Source organism: Epinephelus fuscoguttatus, linkage group LG7 (assembly GCF_011397635.1).
Source record: "Epinephelus fuscoguttatus linkage group LG7, E.fuscoguttatus.final_Chr_v1".
NCBI lineage: Eukaryota > Metazoa > Chordata > Actinopteri > Perciformes > Serranidae > Epinephelus > Epinephelus fuscoguttatus.
Window position 1 is genome coordinate 2,042,138 of NC_064758.1, and position 27,405 is coordinate 2,069,542.

Genomic DNA, 27,405 nt, shown 5'->3' on the forward strand with positions numbered 1-27,405 from the left:
AAGATAACATACAGAGGATTAACAGCAAAAAAAGTTATGTACACCAGAAGGCTCATGAACAATTGTGCATAGTTGTATCAGTTTGGAAAGTATCAGCATATACTTCAACAGAAGAATTAACACCATGCAAACATAAAAGTTTAATCTGTACATTTTTACAAACTTACAGCCAAAGAAGAGACCAGAAGTGCACATAGCGGGACAGTGAGCAACACCCTGTCATTAAAGTTGTGGAAACCGGATGTGTACTCTTGGAAACGGACATGTTTTTTGCAGACTGGGCACTTCTTTATTGCAACTGAGACACCTTTAAATTGAATTATGTAAAACTTTATTTTTTTGAATTGTTGGAATATATTTGTGGAACGATATCTTTTAAATTTTGAAGAAAAAAGCACATATAACAGTTAATGTAGTTTCCAGTGCATTGTGTTCATGTAATGTATACTTTCATTACCTTTTTGAATGTATGTGTATCCATAAACGGTGGCTTGTGTTGTTAGGGTTTCTGCTTGAAGACCTGGTGGTGTTGGTCCAGGGCAGTATGGACAAGTTTCCTTGGTTGGGATGAAGCATGAAGGTGGTGGCTTCTCTTTGCTTCGCAATTCCAATGGTATTTCCTGTAATGGTGGTATTCGTTTGAATGTTGACACATATTCAGTCATAATGCAAACTTCTTAGTCATTCAGTGTGGATGGCATAGACGGTTCGTCAGTCTCAAGTATCTCGGTTTCCATGTCTTCAATCTCCTCTGTGTGGGTGTCACAGTTACCAAGATACTCTGGCGACTCCTGAAAGATCCACCAAATGGCCATCATGTGATGGACACAGCGACGTGATTGTCCCCTTTCACGACAAGGGCAATGCCATTTTCCCCCAACAGAGTCAAAGCTGACCATGGTCTGTTCGAAAAGGCACCAATTGTCTTTTTTGTCAGTGAAAACTGAGAAAAACAGCCATCTCTTAGAACAGCCACCATGTCCATATAAAATGGGGTAGATGCTTTCAATTCCTTTTGTGGATGCTGCACTGTGCAGATCGTGGCAGCGCTGGCTCCACTCAGTGGAGAGAAGTCCCTTGTTCAACATTTCTTGTAGTGAATCCTTTTTTAAAGATGCTGGGGGGACATATGGACTTGCGTATTTTGTTCTCTCGAGGTGAATACACTCTTTCCCTGGATTGCCGGAAGCTTTAGCTATGTCCATCAACTTACGGCACAGTGGAGCTTGACAATCGATTATAGGTGTGCTTGTTGATTTTATGACATGGATCGGGAACAGAGGTCCAGAATCATGTTGTGGTGTCACATAGATTCCATTTGTGGGGTCTATACACATCATTGGTGTTGTAAGACGGTTGTGAATATCACGAATATGGCGTCTCAAATTGGAATGGGAGGAAAAGATTGAGCTGCAATACGTGCAGTGAATAGGTCTACCCTTCAGTGAAACCTTTGCTTGTGGTACATTAGCAGGTGTCTTGGTGTCATCCTCTTTGGTGGCTGTTTGGAAAAGGAAAAGACACTTTACAGAACACATTTGGTTCATTGCAAGACTAAGTGCAGTTACAGAAAGTTTGATGCCACTAGTAAGAGCTACATCTTTTGAATAACGTTTGTGCTCTCAGTGTAAATTTGGGACGTATATTAGAATAAATAGTTGAGTGGGAATAGAATGTGCTAGGAATGAATAAATAATAGGAGTTAGAATGGTAGCTTTAAGAGGGATACTTCATCATTTGACACATATAAGTAAAAGAAAACAATGAATCTCTTATTGAAAGCTGATATAATTGTAGTAGTGACAGACAGACAGACAGATAGACAGATAGATAGACAGGTAGATAGATAGATAGATAGATAGATAGATAGATAGATAGATAGATAGATAGATAGATAGATATGTAAAAATATAAGACTAATGTACCTTTTTTCTTGAAAGATGCCAGCCCTACAATAGATAAAAGGATTGGTCATAATTTTATTTCAATAACATTAACAAACCAATACAACAATGCAACAAACCAACCTGTCTATAAGTAAAGAGACTTTTTTAACCTTAGATGTTGGCACAGTCTTTATCTTAAAGCATTATTATGTACTTACCATGACAATCTTGAAGATGTTTCTTGAAGATTGCAGTTCGAGAAAACACTCTGTAGTTGCACAATGGACAATGAATGTGGCTTCGATGAGTTTGTTTTGCTTCCTGGCAATAGCATGCCACCACAAATTTTTCTGTAGAAACAAAAATGTAAATGAGGAATAATAGTAATTTACAAATTTGCTTTAACTCGCATAAAAAAGACAACATACAGTGTTTCGTCTTTGATCATTTTAAGATACCTGTGTCTCCATCAACAAAATAGACAGCTTCCCTAAGATGCTTCTGAAGTAGATGTCCAGAAGTAGCCTCTACGTTCAGAGTGCAAAATATACACTGCTGACCCGCAAAGTTAAGAACAGATTGTGCCTCACTGAAGATCTGATGTGAATCTGTAAAAAAAAAAGCTTAATTACAAACACTGTCAGAGAAAGCCAAGAAAGTTTTATTTGAGTCATACTGAAAGCCTGCATCCCCTCCAGGAATCATATGCAACCCAAAAAAACGATGATCATGTCAATATGGGCCACATACAGTACAGTGTACACTATTAAAAAAATAATAACTTTGATAAGGGCACTTGCTCGGTCCAGAGGGCAAAGGGCAAGTGCTCTAGCACCACCTAGTGTCTGTCTGTGCACGCCACTGTGTAGTTAGTATTCATGAAACCGATAATGATTACCGACATTTTTTTCGGTCATAATTTCAGAATAATAGGCTATTTTTGGCCAAAGGATATGTAGACTACCTTACTCAGAGACAGAAATAGACCGATGCCCATACACATCAAAGCTCATTATGACTTCACTGTTAATCCGTTCAAAGCAAGGTAGACAGTGAAGAAGTGTCATGGATGCTCTATTACTTGTTGGCACAAAGACAGTGGGCCAGGCCCCTGTTGATAGGGTTGTGTGTTTGACGCTTTTAAATAAATAAATAAATGATTAATATAAATTAATAAAACGTAAAAATATTATTAACAATGTTATCTTTTACCCAGCAAAGACGGTCAGATCAGTAAACTATCCCAAAGCTAAGACTATTCAAAGTAGCCTAGGTAAGTGTTAAGATGTAAACTCATTAGGCTTACCTGCCATGGTGGGGTCCTAATTGCCCTCTAGAATGGTGATGTCCAGCAGTCAGATTCCAATTTTTAATTGTCGTTGAAATGTCACTCTCTTACACTGACCATGATGCTTACACTAAACTTCGGAGGGCTGCAGACTGGAGCCTCTTGTGTCATGAACTCTCGTGTCATGACACGGACGTGTACAACAGCAACTCTACAGTGTCAAAAATGCAAATTCGCGATTTCTTGACACTCTTGCCACCAATAAATCAAACCGAGAGAAGAAGAAGAAGAAGAAGAAGAAGAAGAAGAAGAAGAAGATGGCAGCGGCGTTACAGGTAAATTTCCAAAGAGGCCAGGTTTTTTTTTACTATCCATTTAAAAATATATAACGGTTAAACTCTTAACTTTACAATTTTAACCATCCGGATAGTTTGTAACGTTGCATTTGAAACGTAAGATGATACTACGTGTCCCTCTTTATTTGAAGAAACGTTAAAGTTTACTGGTTTTTTTTAGCTAATACCTAACGTTATGTACTCTGTACAAAACTGCGTGCAGTGCAACTGTACATTTAAGAGCTGCATGCCAGATATTCACACTGTGCTTTTAACAGAATTCAAATGTTCAAATGTTACTAAGTAAAATGACTTTGTGTCTGCAACAAAAAAAGAAATCTTAACACCATGCACATGAATATGCTTTTGTTTTGTTATTGCTATACCCACAGGTTCTGTTGGAAGTGGGAAGTTGGGAGAGCTCCGGGGGATTTATTCTGAGGATCCTCACCCTGGATTTTGCAGCCAGTTCTGCCAGCTGCAGTCTGCATGTTTTGACTAAAGAAATAAAAAAAGCTGCATTCTTTAAAAGACTTGTTTTATTTATATATTTTATATATGTATTATATATTCCTTTCACACATCACAGGGAAATTGTTATGACAAATGCTTATCCTGTAGTGTGAATGTGCGTGCATGTATGTGTGCAAATGTGTGTCATCTAACACATGAACAGGACAAGCAGCAGTGCCAGGCAGATATCTACAGAGCCTGCAAGCTGAGACACACAATAACACTGAGGCAAGGCGAGGCAAGTTTATTTGTGTAGCACATTTCTTACAAAATGCAACTCAAAGTGCTTTACATAAAAAAAAAAAAGATTTTAAGAAAGGACAACATGTAAAACCAACACAAAGCAACAGTACATTGAAGAGGGTTCAATACTACGTATAAAACAACTTTTCAACCAGGATTCCTAAAATACAATAGGAGAGGTCATGAGACCAGAGGTTCCAGGCTGCAGTCATGTGTTTAACACAGGAGAGGTCATGAGACCAGAGGTTCCAGGCTGCAGTCATGTGTTTAACACAGGAGAGGTCATGAGACCAGAGGTTCCAGGCTGCAGTCATGTGTTTAACACAGGAGAGGTCATGAGACCAGAGGTTCCAGGCTGCAGTCATGTGTTTAACACAGGAGAGGTCATGAGACGAGAGGCTCCAGGCTGCAGTCATATGCTTAAAACAACTTTTCTACCAGGAAACTCTACCAGGACTCCTAAAATACATTACAAAATACAATATTATGTTTAAAACAACTATAGTGCCAGGCACGAGCTTTACAAAATACAATATTGTATGACGACTGAGCGTGAAGTGTGAATAAAACGGTGTCAAGGAGCCCCTTTACAGCCTAATGTCACCTCTTGGATCTAGACTCATCCGACACAAGGGATATAGACTAGATCCTCTAAGAGGGGTCCCAATAATCCAGTAAAATGTAGATTTGCAGCAGTCAAAATCCAAATTTTAATTGTCTTGAAAAAGTCTTCTACATATCTCTTCCACATTAATGTTAATGAATGAATGTCATTTACTGTGTTTAGTAATACTCTGATGCAAGAAATCTCTTAACACCTACAATAAACAACTATGTAGGCTAATTATACTCATCATACCACTACTTAGGAGAAGCTGATAAACAAGATTAATACAAGTTTTGCATTTAATAGTATTATCAATGATAATACAGATGATATTCAATGAAAATAAAGAGGAAAATTGCACTTGAGACAACATGGTATTCAACAGTATCTAGTTAAGTTATGTAGGTCGGAGGAAATCCAGCTGTGACAAAGACACCTTGTGGCATGCTGTGGCATGCTGTGGCATTATGTGGCATCATGTGGCAGGCTGTGGCATGATGTGGCAGGCTGTGGCATCATGTGGCAGGCTGTGACATGATGTGGCATCATGTGGCACGCTGTGGCATTATGTGGCATCATGTGACAGGCTGTGGCATCATGTGGCATCATGTGGCATCATGTGGCAGGCTTTGGCACTGCGTAGCAACTGTTATGTTAAGATATTTTCATAATTGTATTTCATATTAGATATGTAAAACAAGTAATACAACCAAGGAAATATAGAAAATAAGAACAATATAAGCACAGGTAAATATAAAATATTAAATATAAGAATAAGAATAGTACAATATGTACAGTATTTTACATTCACATTTACGCAGTGGAACAGATATTAATATATATTTAGATAATATTAACAAGTGCAAAACAAAGAGAAACTGTGCAAAACTTTGTACATTAAAATGTGTAAACAAGTAGCTGATTTTTCCCTTAATTTTTATTTTGTATTCATCATGACTCCACGGCGGAAGTGGAAAGCAGAGCGACTGTCTTAACAACAACACGGACCAGTGGGTTTTCCCAGGAAATGTGGCCCCGCCCTTATTGGCAGCGAGTCAAGGGAGGCGTTTCTGAACTGCCGAGTGGGTGCCAGGAGACGCCACAGATTGCCACAGACTGCCACAGATTGCCACTGCGGTGCCACTACCTGCCAATGCCACTGGGAGGATCTCGCTGTCTCTGTCTCTCCACTAAGTGCACGCCACCTCAGTGCCTGTCGTGTGACGGGTCCGACGGACACGCGCTGTGCAGGCAGCGTCTGGCAGGCACAGAGCCCTCGCTGCAACCCGGCTTGTTGTTGTTGTCGGTGTGCATGCATGTATGGAGAACCAAAAATGACATAAGTATAAATAAATAAATGCATAAATAAATAATTAAATACACGAATAAATGAAAAACCAAGGGCATTTTAGTTATAAAAAAGGCTATTTTTGTATTTTTACATTTATTTATTTATACATATATTTATTTATTCTTTTATTTCTACATTTATTTATTTATTTCCACATTTATTTATTTATTTATTTCTACATTTATTTATTTCTGTGTCAGTGTCACACAGAAATGTAAATATGCTAATTAGGTAGGCAGGCCTAAGTCAGTCGATGTGATCGGATCGGATCTACTAGTGCTGCCTTGATTTGGCTGGCTCTCACGTTAGCCTTTAGCTTGCTATCAGCAATGGATAGTTTTGTGCGGGCTATTGCTGCTGATTTAAGAGTATTAGCGGACAGTTTTGATCACAACGAACCTACTGACTATCTTAAGTTTCGTTTCGAGAGATTACTCGAAGATTTAGCACAACTCTCAGCTGATAGGGACATAGAAGTTGACGTGGTGCTAGATGGTCTCCAAGAAGCTGCCCACGAACTTCAAATCCGCTCAGTGACAGAGGAAGAGGGAGCGACGTTTGGACGTCCACAATACATTTTACCTCCTGATATAATTGAAGCTCACCTGCTTTTGGGACACACCGTTGGAGACATTTCACAGTTGTTCGGTGTGTGTCAAAGAACAATTCATCGGAGGACGGCACAGTATGGGATAAGGTAATGTGTGTAATATTATATCAGCCTATTATAATTCCGCCTAGTCTGTCTTATTTACATTCAGGGTGCTTTCACACATGTTTAGTACGCACTAGGGTGCGCTCCAGATGCGAAAATAATATATTGTTTTATTTTTCAGTAGTGTGGTCACACATGGTTGTTGTCACTCTGGACCAAACACCGCACCACTGGAGGGAGTCATGTTTCCATGACTGCCGGTAGAAATCAGAAAGCGCTGAAAAGTAAGGAGAAAAAACGTTAGCTATAATGGAGATGATGATAGATGATAGAAAAGAGAAGGAGACAGGGCATATCTTGCTTCCCAATATGTACTGACATGCCACAATCTCAGAGACAGCAAATGACCTGGAGACACACACAAATGTTTTCTGTTTATTTTATACTGTGGCAGAATGCTCCACTTCACTTGAACTTCAGAAATACTACTGAAAAGCTATTTGATTAAAAAAACTAGTGACGCTAACACCATGATAATGACAAATGTAGATTAACCAGTAATGCCGCTACTTGTAGTGACGTTATTGCCCAACAAATGAGAATGCATGTGTGTGCTGAGTGTGTCAAGGTAACTCTAAGATCTTATCTTGATCTTTTCTAATAGCATCTATTGTCCATCCTGGAAGAGGGATCTCTCCTCTGTTGCTCTTCCTACAAGTTTTTCCGTATCCATATTGAAGATCTCAGGATAGAGGATATTCTATTGCTGTTCATATTGTAAAGGCCATTGAGGCAAATGTGTGAAATTGAGCTATAAATAAAACTGGCTTTACTTGATGTAAATCTCTCTTAGACCACGTTTGCTTTACAGCATAAGTCAAACAGGTTTTAGATAGAGACCAAGTACATTCATTCCAGACAACACAGGTTTACTTTTAATGACAGCTAAGATAATGCCAGAGCAACTGCCCTCTTGAGATCACTATAATCTGTTTGTACTGTGGTCATATTTGTGTCGTGTTAACTGTATGTTTTTGATGATCAGAGTCCATGATCTATTGATTCCACTGGACGACAAAGATCTTGATGAAACGGTGACTCAGATTCTGCGGCACCATCCCAACTGTGGATACAAAATGATGCTTGGGCACCTGAATGCATCCGCATACAGAGTAAGTCGTTACCCATTGGAATCTGGAGGTAATTTACCAACAGGTTGGCATTTGGGGTTCTTGCTGATATACTGACAACATGGGAAATAAGTCAGTTTATTTACTGCCAGGCTGCTCTTAGTCTGCTTGTAACTTAATTGGGAGACTGGGAAAGGGTCAGCTTGGTTTTGGAGTACACCTAATTCTGTGTCCTTTTTTTTTGCATATTATAGGGCAACGTGTGCAGGAATCCATGCAGCGTGTGGATCCTCATGGAGTTTTGATGCGCACCCTTCAGCTAAACCCACGAAGGCGCAGGAGGTACTCTGTACCAGCACCAAACAGTTTGTGGCACATCAATGGCAATCATAAATTGATAAGGTATGTGTAGAACATCATAAACTAGTTTTACAAAATATCATAGCAACCTTAGTCCAGTGAATAATCCTAGCCTTGAAAGCCAGATACTTTTTATCCTGTGTCGTCAACTAAAATTTTGATTTATTCATGGTGTGTGAATTGAAGCAGTGGTTTCCAACAGGAGGGTCGTGACTCCCACAAGGGGTCACTGGATTAATCAAAGGGGTTGCGAGATGATAGGACAGGATAGGATACAGAAGACTGATAGTTAAATGCAACATGCGACAAGGGGTTCCAGGCAGTGGCGGTTTCTCCCAGGGGCCAAAGTTTTGCACAGTTTTGCCATTGCCCTTCAAACATTCCATGTATTATCATATTTTCTTCTTTAGCTGCAGTGAGAGAAACAGCGTCCCTCTGCTCTTCATGCATTACAATGTGTATCTGATGTTCTCTGCTCTGTTTAGTGGTCGTTGAAATCAGAGGAGGCCAGATTCGCCTCCTCTGATTTCATTTAGCCAATCAGATTTAGTTCAGGATCAACACTGAATGGTTACTTCAGTAACTGTGATATCTTTGAGTGATTTATATGATCCCTATCATATGGCACCATGATCTCCATACCAAGCTTTCTGGCTTCGTCAATAAAATTTGCCACACACCGCTATTGGTCCCAGAGGGACTTTGTTTTATTTTAAGGGCACACTTGCCAGTAAGGTTTGGAAACAACTGATTAAAGGACTACTTTAATCTAAACACTCCACAGAACCATAAATTGAGTAAATCCACTTATTTGGGTGTGAGTGTTTTATAAAAAGTGCAACTTAAAATATTATGGCATTTTGTCGTGCATGGTGGTATCGATGGCTTTAGTCGTCTCATCGTGTACCTGAAGGCCGCTACCAACAATCGCGCAGCAACAGTCCTGAGAAGCTTTCTAGAAGCTGTCGATGTCTACGGTGTGCCATCACGTGTGAGGTCAGATAAAGGCGGGGGAAATGTTGACTTTGCACGCTACATGGTGGCTAATAGAGGACCTGACAGGAATTCGCATATTGCTGGAAGGAGTGTCCATAATCAAAGGTAACATTTTTTTTAAATCAAACATTTATCTATATAGTATTTTTTTGGAAAAGATGGCAACACAAACCTTTTCACTTTTTTCATAGGGCTGAAGTTTTATCCTGCCCATTATTGTTTAATTAAAGGATAATTTTCAAGTCTGTCTTAATACAGTATCTATGTGGCCATATGTATGCTAAATGTTTTTATATTGTCTTTAGATTTATATATCATAATATTATATGGCATAAGTGTTGTCTTTTCCTGGTTTTAAATTCTGCATTACAGTAAAGTGATTTTTTAAAGTAATTTTCTTTATCAAAAATATCATTGTGTTAATAATTTGTGAGAGTACTAACAGTCATCCCTACAATATTGTTGCAGTATCAGCATCAAGGTATTTGGTCAAAAATATAGTGTCATTCGATTTTGTCCATATCACCCAGCCCTACTGTACTGTTCATTAATTTGCAAAATAACCAACATTTATGTTTTTATTATAATAATGCCTCGTAGTGTTTCCATAGATAGTTTCTCCCTCTTTGGTAAAGGTATAGTAACACAGATCATTTTGTGCTTCAGAGATTGCAACTTTCATAGACCCCAAATTGATCTAACTAACCCAGTCATCTCATTTTAACTTAGCTGTACTTAAAAATGCATTCTTACACAGAAGAATAACTGCATTCTGTCTTGTCCCCCATGAACCTTTATTGGTTATTGAGACTGAATATTGAATACAGAACATAATGTATTTCCTACAGTTCTGACTTTCATTTCCCAAAAGTATCTTCAGGCTGAGATAGTCGCAAAATCAAACTTAAAATCCTTCTTAAGTTTAGATGCGTTTCCCAAAAGCATCGTAATTGAATACTTAAAAATTAGAGTAGATCAACAAGTGACTCGCATAGAAGGCTGAGAGCCCCTTTAAAAGAAGCACTGGAACCTGCAGGAGGAACCAAAAACTAAATATTGAATTAAATTTTATCATCCACCTCCTCACACTCTTCTTGCATAATACTGTGTGTAACCTATGTTGTATGCTGCCACACGCTTACAGCAAGTCTAATACAGAAATTTTCAGAGAATGATGTGGTTTTCCTTTTTTCCATCAGAATAGAGAGGCTCTGGAGAGACGTTTATGTGGGAGCACTTGATCTGTTCTACACAATCTTTACCAACCTTGAGAGAGAAGGCCTCCTAAATCCGGACAACGAAGTGCATCTCTATGCTCTACACTGGTGCTTCATGCCTCACATTCAGAGGCACCTTGAGAGTTTCCAGTATGGCTGGAACTGCCACCGACTGAGAACTGAGGGAAATCAGTCCCCACTTCAACTGTGGACTTGCCATGAGCATGAGGCACAGCAGGACCCCATGCAGGTTAGAATTTAGTATGTTTGTGTGTGATTGTATTTATATATTCATAAATAATTTAGTGTAATTTTGAACATTGAACAAATTTTTGATTTTTTTTTTTTAACTAGGTACTATTATGTTACCAGGTAAACAAATGGAAGATGGCTTTCAGGTCTTTAGATAATGACCACAATGACTTAATCACTGATTATGGCTGTTCACACCACTCTTTTATCTTTCCCATCTATCCTTATATCCTTTAATTACCGGTTGACTCGGAGTATGGACCCTGTGGTCATCGGCAGGCAGATGTTGTGGTCCCTGAAGTCCAGCTTCAGCGCTCACTGACCGTGCAGGAAGTAGAACATCTACCAGAGCCTGATGGCCAGTGTGTTACATGTGAACATACAAACTGTGAGCCTGTTATCCGAAATGCTGCAGTAAACTCTCGTTTCTTTCTTTGATCAATGGTGACGGCGAGGAGTCAGGAGTGTAACCAAGCCAGCAGGAGTGTAACCAAGACTCAGGTGGAGGTAGAGAACGGAGAGGAAGAGGAGAAAGAGGCACAAACAGGCCAGGTGTCCTCCAGAGAGTGTGCCATCATGTGAAGTCTTCATGTCCTGTCGCTGGCCTTGACTTCCACATTATATCTTTTTTTTCTCCAGAGCCACTCAGATGTGATCCTGGTCATTGCCTCATCATGTGATGTTTTTTATTGTTCAAGACGATATTAGAATTTTTTGGACTAATGTTTCTACTACTCTCCACATTCCTGGACCTGCTTTAATAGGAGTCACTTCTATAAAACAATACATGTTTTCCCACCCCTACTAACATTACTCTACTTCCACTGGCTGTCTTTCACTCTTCCTTAGTAAGCCTTTTGGTTTCATCCTTAATGAACAGTACAAGTCTATAAAGAACCTGCCATATTTTCAACATAAAGGACCTACACTGTATAGCTTCAAAATCAAGACCAAGTGTTTCCCATCTATAATATTTATTTGTGTGGTTACCCAGTTAGGTTTTGCCCCTCTTAACATTTTCCTCTGTACTTTCTATTGATGTCTTTTTTTGAAAGAGCTGAATGGGAATGCAGATGAAACTGGGTTGATTGAAAAACCTGCGGAAATTCTGCATTAATGTGTGATTTTGGGGGAAAACTGATTTACCCCAGTCAAACGTTAGCCTGTGAATCCACTGCTGGTTTGCAGACAGTTGTCAAGTGTTGGACTTAAGAATTCAGACCACCACAAATGAAGTCCAGACCTTTGGGTCAGACCCCCCCTCTCTGCTTCATCTCGGTCCTCCATGCCTCTCCTCTTCTTTGTTTCTTCAAAGATAGCTACAATGAAATGTGATAGTTGATCTGATCTCAGTCTTACTTGGGGTGAGTCAGCAGCAGTGACCAGTTAACATCAGATTCTTCTGAACAGTACACTATGTATATGTGAATGAAAACCTCTAATGCACACTAAAAATCTGGAGTCCTGTGACAAATAGTTGATGTGTAACAATTACTGAAATGTATGTAAGCACACTGCAGAGTGTAGAGATGAACCTGTGACAGCATCAAAGAGCTGTAACATCATTAGATTTCACAGCCATAGACGTGTTCACTCTGTTATAATAAGTTGTGATGCAGCAACATTGCTGGTCTTAAAACACTGAGTGACCAACGTGTGGCCGCACTTGTACCTGCTGCATGTGGGTTTGGTGTGTTGATCCCAGTTAAAAGAAACGCCATCTTGACTGGCTTCATCAGCGTGAAATATTAAACTGACGGAACATTTAAGTAAACACAAGGTAAACGGTGAAAGCAACACTTGTATGAGGTGATGTTCAGATTATCCCCAGCTGTATCCTCGTGTTATTTTTGCAGTACATTGTACAAGAGTTGCTGTTATTGTTTACACAGCTTGTGTGCAATCTCGGCAAACTCAAATTTTTTTCTTGTGTGTTTGTATGCTGTGCTTTATATTACTAGTTAAATTCCTATAGAGCTTTTGTCAATGTAATCTGTTTACATGAAATATTATTATGTTGTGTTTAGGACCTCTGGGGTGATTAAGGTTGGGTGTTTGTGATCTGAAAAGAAGGGTAAGGATAGAATGTGATAACACTGAACATTCCTATAGTCTTTACATGGTAAGAGAAGGATATGAAAACAATTGAGTTTCATAAGTGACTGACTGAACATCTGAATTAGATGAAGTCAGGCAGTGTGATGTGATTTAAGTCTTTGATATGTGATGGACTTGGTCCAGTCTTTTGATTTAACCCTCCTGTATTTTTAAGGAGTTGCAATAAAAACAATCCCCAACAGTGTCACAAAAAGCAGCCAAACTGCCAAAGCTACTTTTACCTGTAACTCCAGGTTTAATGTAGAATTAAATATTGTTTTGAGCCTCTTAGTCAAGATCCAATCTTATCAAAAGTTACTTCTGAAGTACATGAAAAGTTGTTGTTTGAAAGCAATTGTTGCGTATTAGTATGCATGAGCATCAGTTTGTTCTTTAAACAACACATTTTGTAACAGATTTGCAGAAATAATGAATTACCAATGAACTGAAATGTTACGTTTCAGTCAGGTGAAATGAAAAAAGCTCAGCTCTGAATGAATACTGAACAGAAGCACCCAAGCTTTAATCACTGGAGAGACCTGGTGTTCATGTAAGTGGGGTTGGGGTTGAATTATTCATTCATAATCAACTGTTGTTGTTGAACTACTTTTTGTACCCACAATAAATCTTTTACATATAAAACGAAAAAAAAAAAAACCTCTTCACAAGTCGTATGTTGCATTAGATTAATGCTTTATTAAGCAGCGGTCAGGGTTCCCTCACTTTCTCACAGACAAAATTTAAAAACTTTTCAATGACTTAAGGACCCATAATTTTTATTTCCAAGACCATTCACAAGTTTGAAGTACATGAACAGAAGTGCACTTTAGACCATTATTGTTAGAAAATTAAACAAACCTTTTCATTTCCTGATTGTTGGTCCTAAAGGAAATTTTAGAGGTCCTGGAGATTTTTGAACAATACCCCATTTAAACTTGACAGTAGGCTTTCCGCCGATCTGATCGGCCCAAAAATTCTGAACGTGTGCAGCCTTCTTGACAGTGTTATAACAAAGAGAAATAGACACATGTTGAGTAACAGTCTACTCAGACCAATCCAAAGCCGCTGTCGACACTACAAATTGTGGCAAGGAGGTCTCTTTCAAAGAAGCTGTATGTAATAAAATGCCCTGGGATTTTAAGCAGGTGGAAGCAGGTAGATGACTTGAAGAAGTTGCTCTCCACCACTTCAATATCCAACTCTCTGGGAAGCACATTCCAGGCCACCCAGAACTGCACAAGTTTTCCAAGAACGTCTGAAGAAGCTACCACAGGAGAGAAGAAAATATTTTTTTCAGTTGTCGAATGATTTTGTAACAACAGCAGTTATTAATGCAGAAACAAAAGATTCACCACAAAATTTTAATTCATTTGTGCTGTGGGATGTTACTATAGCAGACATCCCACAGTTGAGCACAAAATTAGCACACTTGTGTCACCAACTAATTTCTGTCCCCATTACAGAGGGTAAATACACATTTACTTTCTGGGAATGTAAATCACAAGTTTCATCACAATACAATCCACCTTATTTTTCACGGAAACACGGAGACAAAACAGAATGCAGCCAGCTTCCGTTTTTTGTGCGACACTTCCGGTCCAGGTAAGAGTGGGAAGAGTGGGTAAATGGGAATCGCCTTGTTGTTTACCTTGCTCAGTTTAGCTATATATGTGACATATATATATATATATATATATATATATATATATATATATGTCACATTTTTCACTTCACTATATCACCGTTTAGACTAATCTGATGTTTGTAAAGTCTAACGGCTGGATGGTTGATGCGTACATGCTGATTCAGGTGCTATCAGAGCCGATCCGCGCATCACTATGGCTTAATGATCAACTCAGTCAATTAAAACAACCCGTCCTGTGTTAGGAGTGTATGTCGCTGACAGAAAGAAAAGGGAAAAAAGATAGAAAAGCAGTGTACACCTCACATATTTATTTCTCACAGTTGCGCACATGTTTGGCTGGCATGCAGAAGCACCGTCTGTGTGTCGAGGGTGTGAGCCGCAGCTTCAGCTGCTCAGGTAGAGAGGCTTAGCCTGGTGTGTTTTTTCGCTGATTCGGTTCTGCAGGTTCTCTGCTGGTACACTGGAGACGGGGATCAAGCAGTTTGTCTCACTCGGGATAGATTGTGCTTTTTTGGTTCATAGTTTATGATTGACGTGCGATTTATTTGCATTTAGAGGGAATAAATTTCCGTTATAACGGAAACGTGGGCACAGTTATCTATACAAAATACACAGACTAACTAACTAACTAACTAACTAACTAACTGATTGACTAACATAAACAACTGAAAATTGAAAAAAATAGCTTGCACCGTTAGCTCCGGTAAGGGAAAGCATGAGGGAAAGCGGCTGACCGGAAGTCACGCACAAAAAACGGAAGTTGATCACTATTTACTTCCGTGTTTGAAAATAAGGTGGATAGCTAACGTTTTTTCTCCTTACTTTTCAGCGCTTTCTGATTTCTACCGGCAGTCATGGAAACATGACTCCCTCCAGTGGTGCGGTGTTTGGTCCAGAGTGACAACAACCATGTGTGACCACACTACTGAAAAATAAAACAATATATTATTTTCGCATCTGGAGCGCACCCTAGTGCGTACTAAACATGTGTGAAAGCACCCTGAATGTAAATAAGACAGACTAGGCGGAATTATAATAGGCTGATATAATATTACACACATTACCTTATCCCATACTGTGCCGTCCTCCGATGAATTGTTCTTTGACACACACCGAACAACTGTGAAATGTCTCCAACGGTGTGTCCCAAAAGCAGGTGAGCTTCAATTATATCAGGAGGTAAAATGTATTGTGGACGTCCAAACGTCGCTCCCTCTTCCTCTGTCACTGAGCGGATTTGAAGTTCGTGGGCAGCTTCTTGGAGACCATCTAGCACCACGTCAACTTCTATGTCCCTATCAGCTGAGAGTTGTGCTAAATCTTCGAGTAATCTCGAAACGAAACTTAAGATAGTCAGTAGGTTCGTTGTGATCAAAACTGTCCGCTAATACTCTTAAATCAGCAGCAATAGCCCGCACAAAACTATCCATTGCTGATAGCAAGCTAAAGGCTAACGTGAGAGCCAGCCAAATCAAGGCAGCACTAGTAGATCCGATCCGATCACATCGACTGACTTAGGCCTGCCTACCTAATTAGCATATTTACATTTCTGTGTGACACTGACACAGAAATAAATAAATGTAGAAATAAATAAATAAATAAATGTGGAAATAAATAAATAAATAAATAAATGTAGAAATAAAAGAATAAATAAATATATGTATAAATAAATAAATGTAAAAATACAGAAATAGCCTTTTTTATAACTAAAATGCCCTTGGTTTTTCATTTATTCGTGTATTTAATTATTTATTTATACATTTATTTATTTATTTATTTATTTATTTATTTATACTTATGTCATTTTTGGTTCTCCATATGCATGCACACATTTCTGCTGGTGTAATATGGCCAGCACGGCTGCAGGAGGATCAGAGCAGCCAGTTTTGGTCAAAAATGATAAAGGAAAAAGCGCTCTTTGGAAATATTTAGTGAAGTGAACACAGCAGGCTGCAGACGGCAGGTACAGCCCCTCCTCTCACTAGCAGCTGAGCAGCTGGTGTCGCCAGCATCAAACTAAAATAGAACTTGTAACGTTAATGTGGGAGCTAAGCAGAAAACTTTATCAGTCCTGCCCGTCTGTAACATTAACAGACAATGTTAGTTTAACAGGAAACACAATTATGTGTGTCTGAAAAGTTATGTTAACTGTAAAGTCACAGATTGAAGCTGAAAAAACGTTTGGTTTCTCCCGTAACCCCTGGTACTCTGATCACATAGTGAGATAGAAACAGGAGCCTCCTGAGCCTAAACTACCAACTCTATTTGATCAGCAACGAAAATATGGTGCCAATTCACCAGAAACACAGAAAATATACAGGGCTGTAGATAAATACATTTTTATGGACAGATCTTGTTTCTGGTTGTTATTTATTTTGGGGGGATTTTTTTGTTATCATTGATGTTACTGTTCTGATCTTTATTTAAAAAATGACATGCCTCTTAATTTTTTGCTGTTGTATCAAAAATGGTATCAAGTATTGAATATTTTCCTGAGTATCGATATCGAGTTTGAAATTTTAGTATCATGACAACCCTAGTACAGACATGGGACCAACTGTTATAGAGAGCTCTTGACGTCAACTAACGTGAGTGTAGTCAACAACTGGGGGTGCTGTCAGATATTGGTAAAATATGGATAAAATTAATTTTCACCCATTTAGAAATTAGATATTTAAAATCTGATTACACAAGTGTGTTTACCATCCCCTTAAATTCCACAGTGTACTCTCAATTCAGTATTTACAACTTCGAAATCTAGGAAAAACACTTAGATTTTTTTAAAAACTACAATTCCCTGGGACTGCGCCATGCAGCTTGATACATATCAGCAACATAGTTGTAGTTCTTCTGATTTGCAAAGTAGGGCTTTAAATAGGGTTGTAAAAAGATATATCTACTGAATACATCTAATATCTAGTAAAGCTGAACTAATTATCACACTGCATCTAGATGAACTATGTTAAGAAGAAAGTACAGATGTCGGCTAATTTTCGATAGTTTAGCTAATACGCTAGAAACGGCGTTTTTGGGACAGTAGGTTTTTTGTGGCTTGTTGTAAAATAGAGTCGTAAAAAAATACATCTACTGAATATATCAAATGTCTAGTAAAGCTGAACTAGTAATGACACTGCACCTAGATGAAATATGTTAAGAAAAAGTAGGCATGATGGTTAATTTGAGATATTTTAGCAAGTTCTCTAGAAACAGCGTTTTTGGGACTGAATATTTGAATAGGCTATAACAAATATCTAGAACAGCCGAACTATCACGTTATTATCATTATTATTATTATTATTGGTGGGAAATTATAACAGAGGAATATATTTGCCGTTTTAATATCGACGACACTTCCGCGTTTTGTGTATATACAGGAATGTTAAAGATATCATTGAGGAAAACGAGGTTGACGTGGCATAATTGAATCAGGGAATCCGTGTGTCCACCACAGGAGAGGATCCTAATTGCCTTTATATTGGCATTGTTTTCGTGGTGGCAGCACGTAATTTCAACCCATTACATACTGCCACCACGGAATGCCGTGTTAAGAGGTCGTGGTCATTTCACATATTTCTGTGAGATTGGTTGGGTGCCTCCGTGTGATGCCCTAATATGTTGATCACAACATATTTGGTGCCGCCATGTGAGACCTAAAATTATGTTCCCAACATATTTGGTGCCTTCGTGTGAAGCCCGAATTTAAATCCCTACATATTTGGTGCCCCTTGGTGAGGCCTAAAAATATGTTGATCCCAACATTATCATGTGTACAGTACTCTCAGTACTCTGCGTTGTACACATGGTTAAGTGGTTCCAGATTAGAACAGCTTTTACACATTCCATTCCCCTTTCACAAGATAGTTACATTAAGGTTAGGCTTCTGTTTTTTTTCATTGGAACGGCTTTATGCATGGATATCTGATCTGATATTAGTTCAGAACACTGTAGACATTTGTAGAGTGATCAATCCTGTTTATTTTGGATTTACACTAATGGACATTTACTCAGCATTCTGACATCAAAGAAGAATTGGTGACCAACCACTGGGTCACTTCAAAGATAGACCTTCACTCAACTGATAAGCTCTCAACAAGCCCCACATCACCAGATGCGGCTGGAGAGTTTACGACACGTCACAAACTCTGGAAACGAAACAAAGAGACAGACTCAGCCACATGGTCTGAAAGGTGTTTCAATTGTAACTTTATTATTTAACATGTTGGTGTTATCCAGGAAGAAGATTCAAGTTGAGATGCCACTCTGACACCAGGTCCCCTATGGTGCAGACGTCTGTGTGTACTGTATGCTAATGTGATAACACCCACCTTTCCCTGCGGTTGTGTTTTACGAGGACAGACAGAAATGCAGATTCCAGGAACCAACATGTTGATTGTAATTTTATGCTTCACCTTTCTTTCTATTTCAGTGCATATACTACACATGTACATATATGTATGATGTTATAACATGATCACCATGTATAACATTTAAATCTGAATTAGTAGTGTCTGTTGACCACTTATTTATAAGTTGGTAATATCCTGTTGCAGACAATGTGTGTTTGGTACCATTCAATAGCAGACAGCGCCTCGTTGGTAAATATGGAAGCATTAGAAATGTTCCAAGCTTCATTAACCATCTAGGAAGCAATTAAAGTAAATTAAACTTTAAACTAGCAAAGGTACAGGAGGGGAGGAGTGAAATGTTTCGCCAGTGACAGTGAACTGCTCCTACTGGATACCAGCCTGAAGCAGACAGATGGCAAGGCCAATCACAGCACAGAGGCCGGAGCCTGCCTGCCAGTCTCAACCCCTTGGAAGAACTATAAGATGAGAAGAGACTTGTTGTCTTGTTTCATGTCAAAGTTTCCGCTGATAATTATCTTACCATTGCTCACTGCTTCATCTGGTTCATTCTGGTCATTCATTCATTCATTAGCATCACTGTATTCATTTCATTCCACTCATAGTTGCATTTACTCATTGTCTCGTCTGCTGTTAGTTGTACTGCGTCTTGGTCTTCTGTGTCAGTAGTTTAGAATAAATGTTTGTCTATAAAGTCGTTGTCTTCTTCGTTTTCTGTACGATTACATTCAGTCACTTTACGGGTGCAAAGATCCTGGCTATTTGAGCTCTATTTGAATTGATAATTGATAATTAATAATTTCCCCAAAGTGCATTAAACATTCTTGTCTGATCAACAATAGGTGTGGTTTTATTAGTCTGACTATGAAATTATATCGCTGGATGAATATTTAAAGTGGTTATGTTTAATAATTCTTATTAACATCACTTTTTCCTAACACTGAGCTAATCAAACCCTACAGTATTCATGGTGAAAAATGTAAGCACCTGATTAAACTGTTTATAATCAAATCAAAATTTACATATATAATGGTGGAGAATTTCGGCGAGCATTTATTTAATAAATGCTGCCACAGAATAAATTATAAGTTATGTAACAATCAATATTTCCTACACATTATACGTTCCTGTATAACACTTGGTAACAGTGGCACTGGCCTTTTGCAATTTACCTTTCTCCTTAACAAGCTCCTTCTTCTTCTCCTTCTCTCCACCTGGGAAAGGCTACCCCAATGTTTACCCTCATTTTTTTAATTCGCAGGTCACGTTGCCTTTTTGATTCCCTTTTGCGCTTTCTTGGTGACTTTTCAGTCCCCCATGATGCTGCTTATGCATGATCCTGCATTATGCTCAAAGAGTGGGACTTTGATATGCTGCAGTAGTGCCGGGGTAGTAGCGGCGCTGCTAACAGTGGCTAACAGCTGTCAGCGGTGCAGTGATCTGAGGAGAGGGATGAGGTGTATGAGGTTCAGCCACTTGTCAGTTGTCAAAAGACAAGGCGTGATTGGTTTGTTTCGATTTACACCCACCCCAACAGAGACAGAGCGCAACGCGTCATAATCTGAAAGCCACGCCCCCAAAGGGGAAACAAAGAGGAAAGCCTGTTGAGTCTTCCCTAAGTCCAAAAGCCGAAAAGTTGCTGTGTGGTGGGCTGCACCGCCAATAAAAACCCAGAGCTTAGCTTTTATCAGCTGACGAGCAGAAAAACAGAGCCTTGTAGAAGACAAAAGTGGATACAGGCAATAATACATGAGGCTTCAACAGGGAAGAAATTGTGGGATTCTGAAACTCGGCATGCCTATGTGTGCAGCAAACACTTTGTCAAACCCTCCAAATGTATTTGTTAGAGTAACAGTTAACTGTATTTATGTATGTTAAGCTAAAGCATTGACAGTATGAATGCAGCTTCTGTTATAATTGTGCCCAGCGCTCCGCGATTCAAGCAGTCCATTCCAGTGGTCCACTCTAGCACACTCAATCTACCAGCATGTAGAGGCATGTCTCAAAACAACAACGTGTGCTGGTAGTAGGAGCAGGCTGATGGCTGGGCATGCCGAAATGCTCATCTTCTTAAAAAAAGAATCTCCACATCATGTTTTTTCCAAGACGAGCAAGGTAAGGAGAAGGGACACTGAGGTAGATAGCAATATTAAGCTTATCAATATACCGTTGCCTCTCTGGTAGGCATAGCGTGCTAAAATAATCCTTTGCCATCTTATTATTAGCTAATTATTAGCTAGCTATAGCTAATAATTTTAGCTAGCTAGCTAGCAATTCAGTCGTGAAGACTTGAAGGCGCGGCTGCGGAGGCAGAATGACAGCGAACGAGGGAGGAAGCGGAGGGGAAAGTGGGCCTCGTTTCCCCTTTGGGGGCGTGGCTTTCCGATTATGACACGTTGCGCTCTGTCTCTATGGTGAGGAGGGGGTTTATAAACTGTGTGTCTGTGTAGGAGCTTGAACTACTCCATGAAGTATTGGATGGCATGGTTTCATCAATTTTATCATAGTTTTTTGGTAGACAACGGCTACTGTTGTTGCAATGCGCAATTGAAACAGTGAGGTGCTAGAGTGCACTATCAGTTTGAATGCAATATATGATTTCAGCGTTAGACGGGAGAAATTCCTATACACTGTGGCTTTAAGGCCCCTGGGATTGTGCCCAGTAGGCCCCTTCAGTAATCTATTAATCTGTGCGTGCATTATGCATTTCCCCATCATCAGTCAGTCATTTTGTTTTCTGTCTATCTCTCCACTGTGACTGAAAGTGTGTGTGCTCACAGTTTTAACAAAATGTCAAATGAATTGGTTGTTTGCTTTTCTGCTTCTGAACATTGAGATGGATAAGTCAGAGTTTATGATGAATCTGGGTACAAATCCTAATTGTCTCAGATTAGTTATTTATGATGTCAAAGTTTTTGAGAGCATAAACAGAGAGATGTTGAGCTTTTCAAGTGATGATCACTAAGTGTGTGCCTTAAAGGGGCAAAAAGCGAAATCGTTTCACCGCTAGGTTTGCTGTTGTACACTGCCTGTAGACCAAAACAAAGTGTGTCATGAGCCACTCCTCCCTCTACCTCTGCTCTCCAAAAAGTGGGAAGAAGAAGTGGGTTTATCGGGCAGCTGAGTGAAGCTGGGTGAAGTGGAGGCTGCGGAGGAAACACCGGGATGGGTTAATGTCTGGAGCTTGAGCAGCCCGCCAGCCCGCCAGGCTGCCCGCTAGGCTAAAACATCGCTCTCACTCACGGAGAAGAGTAGGAACGTTAGCGTTAGCTCCTGGTGTTAGCACTAGCCGGGATCTGGCGATGGTTCTAGCCGAGTCGGTTCACCTGGCTCGCGGGCTGCTCAAGCTCCGGACATTAACCCATCCCGGTGTTTCCTCCGCAGCCTCCACTTCACCCAGCTTCACTCAGCTGCCCGATAAACCAGCTGCTTCTTCCCGCTTTAACCTGAAGCGAAGTTTTAGCCTAGCGGGCAGCTCGCAAGCCAGCTGCCTGCTAGGCTAAAATGCCGGCTACTGGAGTAACTTACAGCTATGAAGTGCTTCTACCAGCTCTTCTAGTCACTGAGCCTCGCCTCCATCTCTGCAAATATATTACAAAAATGTAGCCTCGCGGGCTGCACGCCTGGCTCGCCAGGCTGCCCGCGAGGCTACATTTTACAATGCTAATTGAAAATGTTAGCTGGGCTGCCGGGCTAACTTACTCACTTAACACAACCGTAACGTCTGACCCATTGCTGGGACCGAGCCGCTAATAACTCAAGCTCCATACATTAACCCATCCCAGTGTTTCCTCCGCAGCCTCCACTTCACCCAGTTTCACTCAGCTGCCCGATAAACCAGCTGCTTCTTCCCACATTAACCTGAATAACAAACCAGGGCTTGGTGCTCTGGTTGGATCCAAACAGAGAGCCGGGGCTAGTTGGGAAGCTAGCGGAAGCTAACTGGCTGTGCTTCCCTCCGGTCATATGCTGCGGCTAACGCCTCGCCAGCTGCTCCCAGCCTTTTATAGGGAGGGAGGGCCAAGGGCTCTGAGAGGAGGAGGGGGGGGATTCACATGAACGTACATGAACACGCAGTCGGACTAGCTTGTAAACAATAGGCTGGAGATCAACACAGAGAGAGGGTGTGTGAGGTCATGCTATACTCAGATGAAATTACACCTCTAGTTCTTCACATAGCAATTTTTTAATTCCTTCAATCTAGAAATGATGAATTTCGCTTATTGCTCCTTTAAAGTGTGTCACCCCTTAACCCTGTCAAAAATTGCTGGGGAAATAACAGTTTGTAACTGTTCAGAAATTATTTGTAGTTGTAGAAAAGAACATTTAAATTAAATTTTTACACAACCTGTCACCTTGATTCTAATTTTTGATACATGGACTAGCCTAACTGGATTAATTTAAAGGTAAAAAAAAAAAAGAAAACATAATGATTAAAAGTTGACTACAAACTGTGAAGGATAAATATCTCTAAAATCTAAAATAGCTGTCAAAATGAACACTGGATATGTACCTCTTCCCTGCAATGAGACCTGCCATTAGTGCTCAAGGCCTTAGTGAAGGACCCCTTGGAGATCTGGAGCGCTCCTCTCTAAAGACACTATGTTTCCATCCAAAAGTGATTCGAATCATTGGGAAATGCGTATTAAAAGAAATAAGAATCCTGTGTGTTTCCATTAAATGTACGGACTTTAGTGAAAACTACGAACTTGCGCAAGTTTTCCCCAGAACCGGAAACAAAACAAGTCTTGAATGTCATTTGGTGAATGGGTGCTTGTAATTGGAGGAGAGTATTACCTAGAGTCAAGTAGATGGTTCTGCCTGTGCTAATAGAAGTAGGGTTACAGTATCATAACCTCTGTCCTTGTGTATGCTTGTTTTGTAATATTTTGATAGATGTGCAGGCAATAGACTGAATGATTTCAGTGTCGCACTGGATTAGCAGCTCCTGAGGCACGTTGAAGCCTAGACCATCACAGGTTAACCGTACTGACAAAAGAAATTACTCAAGAGGTAGCTCGTATCTGTCTGTATCAACAGCAACACAGAGAGGACTGAACACTGTGAAAGTTTTAGACATCAGAGATTACAGCTTCATCATTGAAAAAAGGAAAGGAGAGGTGAAATCTATAGATATGAAGGATGCCAAATTATGAAAACAAAAGTACCCATGCTGCCACGCCTATAAATTTTTTGGGGAGCCATAGTTTTTTTATGTACACTGACATAGTAGCTAATTGTAAGTTTTAACTTATTTTACAAGTTATTACAAGGTTAAGTCTGTTAAAATCACAAAGTTTTAAAGTTCAGCTGCTGTAGTGGATACCAACTTTTCCTAGAACATAGAAAGTAAACCTCAGGAACAGGTTTCATTTTCTCACAAGGGCCAACGAAAGCAAGTCCAAAAAAGATAGCATTTGGACTTTGGCTCTCCATACACACATTATGACTGTTACAAGTAAAAGTCCTGCATTATACTAAAATGTACTTTATGTAAAAGTACAAAAGTATTAGCATCAAAATATTTTTTCAATACCAACAGTATAAGTACTCATTATGCAGAATGGCCCATTTCAGAATAATGTATATTATATTTTGGGATTCTTATGGTGGCTCTGGGAGTCAAAACACAACAACTTTACAGAAAAAAAAATGAGAATAACGCAGTGAAAACACAGCAAAAGGAATCACTTCCATTTGTTTTATACTCCAATCTGCATCTTAACAGTGACAAGGAATTATTGTTAAATACATACCTACCTATTCCAGTTGACTCTCACCAAACGTTTTCCTTTTTCCTGTTGTGGTTTTTGAAATGTTGTGTATTATGCAATGTTGTTGTTTTCTGAAAAGTTGCTGTGTCATGTAAAATGTTGAATTTAGTGAAATGTTGTGTTTTGTAATGTTCTTGTGTTTTTTGAAATGCTGTTTTGTGAAATATTGTGTTGTCTAAAATGTCATTGTGTTTTGTGAAATGTCATGTTTAATGAAGTGTGTCGTCCATAATGTTTGTCGTGTTTTGTGTAATGTTTTGTTATCTAAAATGTCATTGTGTTTTGTGAAATGTTACGGCATTGTCTAAAATGTTGCATTTTGTGAAATACTGTGTTTTATGAACTGTTCTTGTGTTGTCTAAAATGGCATTGTGTTGTGAAATGTTTGGTTTTTACCTTCCAGGCCACTATAGATTCTCATCACTGATGCATTAATGAGTACAACCAGCACTTTAATGTTGCAGCTAGTAGAGGTGAAGCTAATTTAATGACTTTGTTTGGCAGCTTGTGAATTTCCCCCTCCAGATCAATATAACCTTTTTTATAATCTTATCTTAACCTATGATAAAACATCAAGATAAAACATCATGATTTATTTGGTGATTATATTTTGTATAATAAATCTGAATTTGCAAAGTAACTACAAACTAACATTACTAAATGAACATTGTGGAGTAACAAGTACATTTGTTAAGTCCAGTTACTTATGTTACTTTCAGTAAGTAAATGTACTTAGTTACTTCCTCCGCTTACATTACATTTCCCCTTGTCCAGAGCAATAAATGTAGGACTCACATACTACAGTTTTTTTCTATGAAGCTATGATATTGCTTTAGATTTAGATGATATCACCATGCCAGCGTTTATGGTATATTCCAAAGCACAAGTAAAACAATTTTGCGTAGTACCAGAAGTCTGATTACAGAATTCCTAAAAAAAAAAAACTCTAAGGACTTTTACATCTACCGTGTTGGGAAGTCCTGATGTTTACCTGTACATTTGTACTTGATAAACACTTGATAAACACTTGTTATTCCATATGAGTTTTATTTAGCATATTTCTTGTAACTTTGCTTCTTTACTGCTCATAACATGTCCACAAGCTTCCCTGGTGGATCTGAGTCTTAGAAACTTGACCACTTAATATTTCAATCAGTTGTGTTTTTCCACTTTCTAAGTCACATTTTAGGCACTTAGAGGTTAAAGAGGAGCACTGCCACATTTTCCATTGATCAACCACGTCTTAAGACACATTTATACAGTACTACTGTCATCAGTTTTTGGTTATGGGAGGACTGCTTAGATAGAGATCTGGACAAGACCAAATGATACAATTGCTATTATAAGCAGAGAAAATAAATAATACTAAAATCCAAGTTTATAATAATCATATTAACTGCAGCAAGGAAGCCTCACATGAACCAGCAGTTGAAAACTGCCATGCATTTACAATGTCAAACTCCCCACTGCATTTGTCCTTGACACAATCCTCCAGTTACAGTGCCAGACTTATTGTAAGTTGAATTCTTGTCTTTATGAAGTAAAGTATGGTCTGCCAGCTATTCTCATCACCCTGTAAGTGTTGAGTCCTGGAGAATCAAACCCTGGCGACACACCTTTCTTGTTGAAGGGGTAAAAGTTGAAGAGCTGTCTGTCCTGTGCCTCCAGGGAGATTGAGGCACTGTTAACCTTTAGCTTGCAAGGGTATGGGCTCTCAAACACCACCCTGAACACCCTGTCCTGCAGGTAATCCAGCTGAATAGTTCGGTACTTGGACGGCACAGTTGTGTCCACCTGTGGTCCAAACTGCTGCATGACCAGCACCCCGTCTGAGTCCACCTTAATCTCATAGAAAGTCATATTCCTGTAAGTGAAAAAGCCCACATAAGGGGCTGGATTGGGTGGCGGTCTGAGAGTTCGTTTAACATCTCTGAAAGCCCTCTCCACTGCGGGGATGAGATAGCTGTAAGCCTGGCTCACAAGGTCCTGTTCAGCAGGCCGAACACCGGCCATGAGCACTACCATTCCCAGTTTGAGTCGTGGCACCAGAGACAGGGTGGCTGCATAACCGTCCAGGTCACCATCCTTCCTCACCATATCATAGCCCAAATGCTCGTTGATCTCCCATGGTGTGCCAGTGAAGTTGGCAAAGTAGCCACCATGGCATCGGAAGACTGGGGTCAACATGGTGTTCAGAGTATCCTGACGGAGCAGGGTCCCACCGTATGCACCTAGAAGAGCCATCATGAGCTTGGCCATGTCAGCTGTTGTGGAATACATCTGGCCTGCAGGTCGGTACCAGCCAAGGTTGTAGAGGGGAGCTGGCTGGCCATTGCTGAACACACCTACAGCCATTTGCCTCTGAATGGCTGGGGTTAAATTGAAACCAGTGTCCTCCATACTGAGCCGCTCCAGGATATTTTCTGACACCCAACTCTCAAAGTCTGAGTCAGTCACCTTGTGAGCCAAGATGTTGGCCAGTAAGGAAAAAGCAACATTGCTGTAGTGGCATCTGAGGGAAAAGAGACAGTAATGTCACAAATGTTCTCAAGTTCTCTCTGGATACAAAATCCTTAAAGATTCCTTGGTCTATACATGGACATCAACCCCCTCTTCTCTTTCAGGCCACAGAGATGCACACAGTGTCAAAAGTCGTCATGGTCAAAAATAGGGCAACAAAGGAAGGAAACAG

General features: G+C 39.7%; 1 protein-coding gene and 3 long non-coding RNA genes across 8 annotated transcripts in view; 1 reads left to right on the forward strand and 3 right to left on the reverse strand.

The window, feature by feature from the left end:
- Positions 1 to 1,310: 1,310 nt before the first annotated feature.
- LOC125892079 (uncharacterized) lies at positions 1,311 to 2,461 on the reverse strand. The gene is made up of 3 exons (XR_007449698.1): positions 2,105 to 2,461; positions 1,926 to 1,949; positions 1,311 to 1,501 (listed from the first exon to the last, which is right to left on the reverse strand). It is a non-coding gene; the product is annotated as an uncharacterized LOC125892079 (long non-coding RNA).
- A 3,939-nt stretch (positions 2,462 to 6,400) lies between these two features.
- On the forward strand, positions 6,401 to 12,998 carry LOC125892067 (uncharacterized). 5 transcript variants are annotated; one of them, XR_007449681.1, is made up of 5 exons: positions 6,401 to 6,920; positions 7,060 to 7,162; positions 7,924 to 8,050; positions 8,263 to 10,831; positions 10,936 to 12,998. It is a non-coding gene; the product is annotated as an uncharacterized LOC125892067 (long non-coding RNA). The 5 variants fall into 5 exon arrangements; XR_007449683.1 differs by having other exon boundaries at positions 6,405 to 6,920; positions 8,263 to 9,469; positions 10,564 to 12,998; XR_007449680.1 differs by having other exon boundaries at positions 6,416 to 6,920; positions 8,263 to 8,410; positions 10,564 to 12,998.
- Positions 12,999 to 13,792: 794 nt separating this feature from the next.
- On the reverse strand, positions 13,793 to 16,130 carry LOC125892068 (uncharacterized). Its single transcript, XR_007449685.1, has 3 exons — positions 15,640 to 16,130; positions 15,398 to 15,500; positions 13,793 to 14,194 (listed from the first exon to the last, which is right to left on the reverse strand). It is a non-coding gene; the product is annotated as an uncharacterized LOC125892068 (long non-coding RNA).
- Positions 16,131 to 23,010: 6,880 nt separating this feature from the next.
- The window catches only part of LOC125891999 (putative beta-lactamase-like 1), a 30,838-nt gene continuing 26,443 nt past the window's right edge, over positions 23,011 to 27,405 (reverse strand). The window contains exon 6 of the mRNA XM_049581693.1: positions 23,011 to 27,225. Coding sequence (XP_049437650.1) covers positions 26,247 to 27,225 — 979 coding nt within the window. The 3' untranslated portion in view covers positions 23,011 to 26,246. The remainder of the gene's footprint in view (positions 27,226 to 27,405) is intronic.